Source organism: Lygodium microphyllum, chromosome 30, assembly GCF_053477565.2.
Source record: "Lygodium microphyllum isolate KBCC chromosome 30, Lygodium_microphyllum_v1.1.10, whole genome shotgun sequence".
Classification (NCBI taxonomy): domain Eukaryota; kingdom Viridiplantae; phylum Streptophyta; class Polypodiopsida; order Schizaeales; family Lygodiaceae; genus Lygodium; species Lygodium microphyllum.
In genome coordinates this window covers 34,319,073-34,329,283 of record NC_141164.1, presented here as the reverse complement: position 1 = coordinate 34,329,283, position 10,211 = coordinate 34,319,073, and the positions used below count along the sequence as shown (strand labels likewise).

At 38.9% G+C, this 10,211-nt stretch overlaps 1 protein-coding gene across 1 annotated transcript; it reads left to right on the top strand.

The window, feature by feature from the left end:
- Window positions 1-418: 418 nt before the first annotated feature.
- Window positions 419-3,837, top strand: LOC148009712 (pentatricopeptide repeat-containing protein At2g33680-like). Its single transcript, XM_087672523.1, has one exon. The coding sequence runs from the start codon at window positions 543-545 to the stop codon at window positions 3,045-3,047; it is 2,505 nt and encodes an 834-aa protein (XP_087528649.1). The 5' UTR covers window positions 419-542; the 3' UTR covers window positions 3,048-3,837.
- Window positions 3,838-10,211: the final 6,374 nt, after the last annotated feature.

Sequence of the window (10,211 nt, the reverse complement as noted above, 5' to 3'; positions counted from 1 at the left end):
TCCAATATTTAGTATCTATGCGGTTGTAGTTGTTTTCAAAGTGATAATACTTGCTTTACCCTGCCACTAATCGCCACTCCACACATGTATGCCATTTGTGGTCTGTAAGTATCTCAATCCCCAAGTATTTGAAAGTAGATACTACCTCTATAGACTGTTCCGCATAATGAGAGAGAGAGAGAGAGAGAGAGAGAGAGAGAGAGAGAGAGAACAATGTTCACAAATGGAGGTTTAAAGTAAAATAAATGGTAAAATTTTCAAGAAAATCTTTGAAATTTGAAAAATTTTCAAAAGCTTTTTACTCTAGAAAATTTTAGGTTTAAAAAAAATAGCAAAAGCATGTAATTTGATTCAAAAATCCTTCTAAATTCGTGTTAATGGATTTCTTTGTACATGTTACGAGTGAGAGAGAGGGGGGTGTGCGGGCTGGGGGTGTAAAATTGGCTCGGACTCCGGAGACCAGTATAGCTCAGCAGGTCATGCCATCATGGAAGGAGCACAAACTCCTCACCAGAAGATCCTTCTGAGTGTTGATAATTATTATGAGAGTTCAGACCTTATTGGCCTTCCTGCTTGCACGGACCCACCCACCCTCCCCGGGCTTAAAGCACAGCATCACCTTCAACCATCCGCCTTGGGTCCAAGAGGAGCTGAGAAGGAGAGGACTGCAACCCTTGGTGAGACCACCGGATGCAGACGTAAATGATGGGGTTTCACGTTTCGGGAAAGAAGATGGCACCATCCCTGCCCAGAGAGTCCTTCTTACACCACCACAAGTGGAGGAGCAGGCAGGGTTGCCATGTCTTAGCATCAAACAGGAACAGAACATTCATGAGGACATCGCTCTCGTTGCCTTGCTGAAGGCTTGTGCCAAGCAAAAGGACCTGTGCAAAGGGAGCAAAATACATGCCGACATTCTGAGCCGGGGGTTACTTAAGAAGAACACTCGCGTTGGCAGTGCCTTAGTCAGCATGTATGCCAAATGTGGTGCGCTGCCCAAAGCGCAACAAACATTCGATGAGCTTCCTATGCGAGATGTAGTCGCTTGGAATTCATTGATTGCAGGGTATGCCCAACATGGGCATGGTCAGGAAGCACTCAACTGTTTCGAACGGATGCGCTGTGAGGGCATCTCTCCAGATGCAATTACTTTTACGTGCATTTCGAGTGCATGTGGCAGCGTAGGAGCAGCTGAGAAAGGTGAGGAAATACATGAGGAAGTTGTCAGGCAGGGGCTTCTTGATAGGGATGTTGTGCTTGGGAATGCATTGGTGGATATGTATGCCAAATGCGGTGCACTTACCAAAGCAGAACAGTTGTTTGATGAGCTAAGTCTTCGGGATGTGGTCACTTGGAATGTGCTAATCACAGGATATGCACAACAGGGACATGGAGAGGAAGCACTATCCTGTTTTGAACGGATGCAATGTGAGGGTCCTCCTCCAGATTCTGTCACCTTTGCTGGTGTTATAAAAGCCTGTGGCAACATAAGAGCAACTGAAAAGGGTACAGCAATACATCAGGAGCTTGTTAGAGAGGGCTTGCTGGAAAACAATTCAGTGCTTGGAAGTGCATTGGTGGATATGTATGCCAAATGTGGTGCACTACTAAAAGCACAACAAGTTTTTGATGAGCTTCCCACCCGGAATGTACTCAGTTGGACTGCACTGATTGCAGGTTATGCTCAACAAGGACATGGTGAGCAAGCACTTAATTTCTATGAACAGATGCGATGTGAGGGCATCTCTCCTGATCCAGTCACCTTTGCTTGTGTCATAAAAGCCTGTGGCAGCATAGGAGCACTCGAGAAGGGAAAGGAAATACATGCTGAGATTGCCAAAGAGGGGTTGATGGAAAAGAATCCCATGCTAGGCAGTGCATTGGTGGATATGTATGCCAAATGTGGTTCACTTCCAAAATCACAAGAAGTGTTTGATGAGCTTCCTGTTCGGAATGCAGTCACTTGGAATGCACTGATTGCAGCATATGCCCAGTGTGGGCATGGTGATGAAGCACTTAACTGTTACAGACAGATGCGTCATGAGGGCCTCTCTCCAGATGCCGTTACCTTTGTTTGTGTCATAAAAGCCTGTGGCAGCATAGGAGCAGCTGAGGAGGGCACCAAAATACATGCAGAGATTGCCAGGGAAGGGTTGCTAGGAACCGATGTTGTGCTTGGCACTGCATTGATGGATATGTATTCCAAATGCGGTGCACTTGCCAAAGCTCAAGAAATATTCGATGAGCTTAAAATTCGGGATGCAGTCACTTGGACTACCCTTATTGCAGGTTATGTTCAACACGGGCATGGTGAGGAAGCACTTACCTATTTTGAAGAGATGCAACATGCAGGAATCTCTCCTGATGCAGTCACCTTTGCTTGTGCCTTAAGTGCATGTGGCATTGTAGGGGGTGTTGAGAAGGGCAGTGAGATACATGCTGAGATTTCTAGACAGGGGTTGCTAGAAAGACATACTATGCTTGGCAGTGCATTGGTAGATATGTATGCAAAATGCGGTGCACTGGCTAAAGCGCAACAAGTGTTTGACAAGCTTCCAGTTCAGGATGTAGTCTCTTGGACTGCACTAATAGCAGGTTATGCTCAACATGGACATCATGAGAAAGCACTAAACTGTTTTGAGCAGATGCAAGGTAAGGGCCTCTCTCCAGACTCAGTTACATTCATTGTGCTGCTTCATGCATGCTGTCATTCAGGCCTGGTGGATGCAGGTGAAAAATATTTTGCAACTATGAGCACACAGTATGGTATCATCCCAACTTTAGAGCACTGCACTTGCATGATTGATCTTTATGGTCGTGCTGGTCACTTTGACAAGGCATTAGAAGTTGTTAGAAAGATGCCATCTTCTCATTTACCAGTGTGGTCTGCATTGTTGGGTGCTTGTCAAAAGTGGGGAAATGTTAAGTATGGAAAATTAGCCTTTGAACACGTAGAACAATTACATGAAGAGTCTGCTTCAGCGTATGTATGCATGAGTAATATTTATGCAGCTGCTGGTATGGAAGATATCACAGCCAAAATTTAATGTATAGGGAAAAACGCAAAGCATGAAAGTTTCAGGATTTGGTTGGTGGTATTGATGTGATCAGTCCTGTATTGAGTGTACTGGGGAAAAGGACATACATTGGACACAAGGAAATATTGCACATAAGAGTATTACTGATAGTTTCTCTCTCAAGACATCATATTGGGCCTGGGGTTAGTGAGAAGTTATGTCCTCATTGGTGGACCTGAAGGAGTAACTGCACATGTTTGGAAGAACATTCTTACACATCTTCCCATGAAGTGTGGTTGTAGAAGTAAGATCGGACAAAGTAGCACTAGTCTTTTCAAATCCTGAACATTCAAGCAAGCACGACTGAACTTCATGAAATTTTATGATGCATCTTCATCAATGTTGCAACAAAGCTACTGTTCTGGAGCCAAAACCTGACAGAACTTTGAGAGAAGGAACTACAGGTCACATAGAAAGGACACAAACGTGCAAGGAAGAGGTCTTACAGGATGCCGGAGAAACCGCAATTTAGAGCACCTTAGTTGAGATGGATGGGAGAGCATATCTGCCAGCTCTTGGATCAAGGTGATGTTGGTTTCCTTTGGCAGTGTATAATGTTTTTTGAGGCAATCCTAAACAGATTTGGTGCAGTGGGTTGCTGAGCAGAGGGGTTGTTCGACAAATCAACAAGAATTGTGAGCTGTGCATAATAGCAGGTGTCCTGTAGCTGGTCCAGTGCCAGCTTCAGATGTTTATGACCTGCTGAAGAAGTGCCTGGGTTGATTTACAGGTGATCTCGTGACAAAGCTCTTGAACTTGACTTTTTCCTCTTATGTACTTGAAAGAACAAATGCATGTGCATGCAAATGCACATGGATGCAGGCATATTTTTTTTGTAACCTACTAAATAAAATTTACAATGTGGCTACACACTCAGGTAGAGTGTAGCCCTACATAAACTTGAAAAAACTGATAAGTTACACCTGACCCTTGAGGGACAAGGCTGTCACAAGGAATTGATTGTGCAAAGACCTCTAAAAAAATTGTATGTACAAGAAACAATGGCTTCAGAAGCTGCCAAATTGCTTAAGCTCCGCGGAGGGTCCAGAAACACATCCCAAGAGAAACATAAGCATCTAGACGATTCCAGTTTCATAGGCTGCTCTGCTTGTTAGGGAAGAATTTAAACCAACCCTACTATGGAGAGATGATGAAGGTGGTATGATCACAAAAACAACAATCTACAATGAGCATAGTGTCATTATGAAGTCATTGTATGCAACATAGTCACCTTATTTGATGGCAAGAACTGGAGATTATTAGAAGAAGAGTTGTCAAGTAATCCAATCCTTTTTGGAGATTGAACATTACATTAGAGGATGGTGATAGATCGCATGGTAAGGGGTGTATGATAAATGCTGAGCTTTCAACATGGAGCAGTTGATTACTAGGCATGGGTTAATTGATGTAACACTTGGCTTAGTTGGTTCCCACATGTGGCTTCACTTAGCATAATCACCATAATGACTTTACATGGAGGGATGCTCAACTTGATTGAGTTTAAGTCTCTCAAGAAGGATGGTGCATAGCTGCAGCATGTCACCTTAATGCCCTCGGAGATGTCCTCACCTTAGATCACTCGCTTGTGGTATTCACCTTTAAATTACTGATTGATGCGAGGAGCCAAGGAGGACTGCTTCCATTTAGACTTAACACATCTTTTCGTAAAGGAAGAGCCTTTGGGCAAAAACTCAAAGATGTGTGGACCAAGGTTTCCAACAATGTTCAAGATTTGATTTGCAAGTGGAAGCGAGCAATTAAGGAAGTGATTGAAGCTCCCAAGTCTTATGGAAAGAGGAAGGCTTTGGAGTGAAAAAAATGATGAGAGGGGCAAGAGATTTTCAAAGCACAATTCTTGTGGGTCTTAATGCCAATCCTACTGATATTGTTCTTCGTCAAATTTTAAAGAAATTAAGGATTGTATTCAAGTTTAGGAGGCTTATAAGTTTGAAGGTCTCAAGATTGAATTGAGGGCCTCATGGCATATTGTTAGGGATGCCCACATAAATTTCTACTCCAACATATTGAAGGTCAAAAGGAAAACCAAAATTGTCACATTTAAATATTCAAATGGGGTGCTTAGGGACATTGGTGCCCATTCAAGCTCATGAATTTTGGGGAGGTCTTCGAGTATCTCAAATGCCCTATTGGATTTAGGTTAACAATAATGAGAGATTTGATTGGGACAGTGATAAGCTATCAAAGAAAACAAATAAATTCAACTATTTACCTCTCATTGGTAGGTAAGATGGTAGTAGTTAAAAAAGTTGTCATCAACCAATTATTTACTACTACTACCTTTCCTTTCTCTAAAAGTGCATGGAGTAGATCAATAAAATGTTTAAAGCCTTCATTTGCACCTTCTATGGATAAAGGAGTATGGCTAGCCTTTTGTAGCAAACAATTACCTTGTTAAGAGTTGAACGAGATTTGGGTCTTGAGGATCTATATAAAAAGAACTTTAGACTTTCCCTCGCTTGGATGAAAAGTCTAATGGAGAGCATCCTTGGTCCTTATTAAGGCATTTTGGCACCCAAGTCCATATCCTAGGTGGCGGGGCATCAACTGATATGAAGTAGTTACTGCATTTCAATAGTGACATGTATGAACACACTTAGGATCGTTGGGGCAGTTTTTCACCCTTTAGTTTTATTTTCCTCAACCTTATATATATCCTTGTTCACTTTTAGGGTATACTTAATCTTGTAAATCTTTCATATTAATCTCTCAATACACTTTGAGTAGTGCTCTCTCAAGGTCCATTAGGAGAAATATGAACTTTCTTTTTTGCCCCTTAAGGGGTTTCGCTCACTCCCCTCTCTAAAAAGAGATTCCAAAATAATAATATAATAAGAGATCTTCTGAAATCAAGCAAATCTTTTTTTTTTTGTATTTTCAATAGATTTCACCTATTATTTTATTCCCAAACTGTAAGATAATGTCACTTTTTCTCAAAATCCTCATAACTAAAAAAATAGAATTTTATTTTCTCTAAAAACGGAGCCAATCATTAATATATGACTCTTTAACGCCCTTATGACTTTTCAACATGAAAATATATTAGAATCATTCTTATTCTTGTTTCTTAAAAGAACGGAAGTTAAAAAAGATATAAAATGACGTACACATAATATTTTAATATTATTTTTTACCCAAAGATACATTTTTGACTCCAGAGTTTCCTTGTAAATTTTTATCTTTTTTAGATAAGTATATGCCTATTTTTGAGCATTTATTCATTCCCTCTCAAAGCTCTAGTTTTGTTCCAAATTTTGTGTACTCTTCTCCTTCCGTCTACATTATGGTTTATTGCATACAAATTCTTCTGAAGCAACACTCAGTACTATCTATAACACTCTCTACCCTGCTACAAGCAATCTCAGGAGTGGTTTTGATACCATTTGTTGAAATCAAATAATCTCTATCTACAACACTCTACCTTGCTACAAGCAATCTCCCTCTTCAGTACTATACTATAAGATATCTTCCTCTTCAACAGTCTATACTACAAGCAATCAAGTGATAATTGAGGTATATTTATTTTTAAAATCTATGTGATGTTATTATTCTTCACAATTGTTTAATCCTTAAGTATCAATTCATAGAGAGAGAGAGGGGGGGGGAAGAGAGAGGAGAGAGGGAGGAGGGGGGGAAGAGAGAGGACTGTGTGAGATGAATTAAGAAAATAAGTAATAAAGTGACAGTCAGTAAATTAGGGCATAAGATAATATGATGTTATTGTTTTCCACTAGCCAATCTTCTGTATAAATGTGTTTAAATATCTTTGATCAATGCTTGTTGTGATATATATATATATATATATATATATATAAAATATATATTTTAGATAGAATAGAAGATAAGATTTGATGCTAATTAGAGGTAGATTAAAAGCTAAGAAGAGTCTATCATGACTAAAATCAAGAGAAAGAGACAAGATTCAACTGGGTAAAAAAGAACACAGATATAGTGAATCAAAGGGGTGTAATTGTGTGATTTGAATGTTAATCCAAGTTAAAATTGGCATATATTTTTCTTTGTAGAATACAGGTGCAGGACGTATCAAGAGAAAGAGAGATATTCACTTTCAACTGGAGGATGAATATGCACCAATGTTCAAAAGAAATGTGGAAAGGGATGATGCAATAAGATACAAGATGCAACAAGAAAGAAATGCATGGAAAAAAAAGTGGACCTTTGGGTTGATGGGTGCATTTATCCACCTGATCCAGCCACTCAAAGGCCACCACAATTTGAAGGGCTTATATCATTTATAAAGTTTGTTTGTGAAGACAATGAAGGATTGTATGGATATATATGCAGACTTGTAACATAAGGATTAGCAGGGGTTCATTAAGCCTTGACAAATATGTAGACAAGATTACAAGGAAATATGTAGTCTTTGATGGAAAATAATAGATTATTGATTGAGAAGGATTGGGAGAACTAGAGTCTACAACAAGCAATGTCTATCATTGAAGATGTTATGCATACTACACATGTGTAAAATATGGAGCTATAGTCTAAAGTTATGGACTTGAAGAAGGAGAATTGAAACATAAAGAGGAAGCTCATAAAAACTTTGGAGATTGGGTCCACTTTAAAAACCAAAGAAGCACGTCGGTGCATCCAATTAGTTAAACTAATTCACAAATTAACCAAAGGAAGTGGAGAATATCATAAGCGGATATATGCTCAATTTGCTACAACGAGACATATGTTCCCTCATACAGAGAATGATAATATTGTCAAAGTCCTAAGCAAGGATATGGTAAAAAATGCATCGAAAAATTGTAAATTCAGGGACATTCTAGATGGTGTCGCAAGTGAACATCTTAGGGATATGAGCAACTTGTTTACTGCTACAGATGCTCAAGGATTATGTGACAAGGTAGAAATGAGTTCTGAGTTATACAGTATTCTCTATTAACAATTGGATACATGTTTTAAGCAAGTCTTCAAAACTAAGCGAGTAATGCCTCTGTCAAAATCATTTCATGTGAAGAAGGCTCGAAAATAACTAAGTGAGAAAGTTTTAGAACTAATTGGTGAGCCAACGCATCCGGAAAATATATACATATTGAAGTATGGTTCGAAAGAAGTTGCATTTGTATTGAATACATCCAACAACTTTGTATTGGATATATGTAGGGTTCAAATTGCTATGGTCAAGTTCTACAATATGTCTATGGAAGAATGTATTGGATATATGTAGGGTTCAAATTGCTATGGTCTACAATATGTCTATGGAAGAATGTAGAGGCAAGCTTAAGTTTGTCCTCAAACTTGATGAGAGTGAGATTATTAAGGGGCAAAAACTTGAACGTGCGAGTATAACACTTATGAATCGAGCATTGGATACCAACATTGATGAAAACCATCCTTTATACTTCAGTGTACAATCAGAGAATGAAATATGGTGGCTTGCAACATTTGTAGTACCAAAGGAGGACTCTTAAAGTTTTTTTAACCTCAATAATATACCCAATGTTATTCAACAACAAAATAATGGAGCAATTTTACACAACGAGGGGTTTGGGGACTATCAAGTTGAATGGCATCTTGTAGGTTTTGATTTATCAAATGCAGCAAATGCAAAATTTCTGTGCATATATTGTATGCAAACTAGGAAGAAAGGGAAAGATGGAAAGAAATAATGGCTTGCCAAGGCCGCTTGGTCAACAAGGTTCTCCAACACATAATCAAAAAGTCGTGAGAAACGGAATGCTAGTTCTAGTGGATCCGAATTGGCGCCCTATTTTGGAAATCCCACTAACAAGGGTACACTTTTGCACATTGCATTGTTTGGTTAGAATAATTGAGAAGCTAGTATATGAATATATATGCTTTGCATACAATATGCGACATGTGTCAGAAGATGATGCTACATGCAAGAAGGTAGAACAAGTCCTCTCTAAAGTTGGATTGCAGGGGGGCCAAGTAGAAATAAAAAATGATATGAGAAAAAATCAGACAAGAGTGGAAATATCCCTTGTAAACCATGCTTTGGTGGACCCAAGGCTAGGAAGTTTATATCTCCACCTCGAGATGAGGAAGGCAATATACTTGTAAAAAAACGAGAGAAGTATAAAGCTTGGAAAAAGTTGCACCTTGCTTTTCTAGATTGGAACAATGGGAGACGAACAAGGATTGCAAAGGCACAAGTGTGGATACACCTAGATAGATTAGCAACTCTCTTACAAAAGTTGAGGTTTAGGGATGGTATCAATGCCAATACATTTAAAGAGACAATTGCTAAATTTCATAAGTCCATGGTGGAGGCATGGACTACAAACAACATAACACACTACATGGTCAATATTGTCATTATTACAAAAAGAAATCATCATTTCGAATTATTTTGTGTTTCTAATCTCTCTTCTTGTGCAACATATACTTGAAGCACATGGTTTATACTTTGTAAATCAAGGAAGTTTGGCAATATGGTCAACTCAAGGCATGGAACGGTCTCACTGGCAAGCTCGCTATGCTTTTCAAAAGGCAACTGATCATGGAGGTGGCATACATAATTTCAATTCTATGAGGCAATTATTACAATGGTGGTATAGGAGATTAGAGATACGATACGAGGAAAAAGAAAAGAAGTCCAAAACATCTCAAGCAGAATTTATAAGTAGGGAAATATATGAAGTGAGAAAAGCAAGACATGAAAACAACACAACTAGACAATACCATGTAGAATGGTTGGCAACTCAAGAGAGAGATGGCAAGATATAGAGACCTAGATAAAGATAATACTTTTGATGCATTTAGAGTCCACGAGAGAGCACATGTACTAAGGATATGACACATCAACACTCTCATCTTTAACATGAGATGTTTTGCAAAATTTGTTTAAAATTTTGAAGGTTTGTCACTATGTTTTTAAATTATGAAAAGTCAATTTTGAAATCCTAAGACAAAGATACGAAAATTCCAAAACTTGGAACATTTACTAGCCTAGAGAGAGGGGCATGAGAGGAGTGGTAGGAGACAGAGAGAGGCATGGATGGGGTGGAGAAATGAAATAAAATGATAATTTTAAAGTTTATTTACACCACAGAAAGTTTAAGAGTTTCGTATTTAAGTCAAGTCTCTCCTTTCATTTTTTCCCATTACTCTTCACTTTACCCT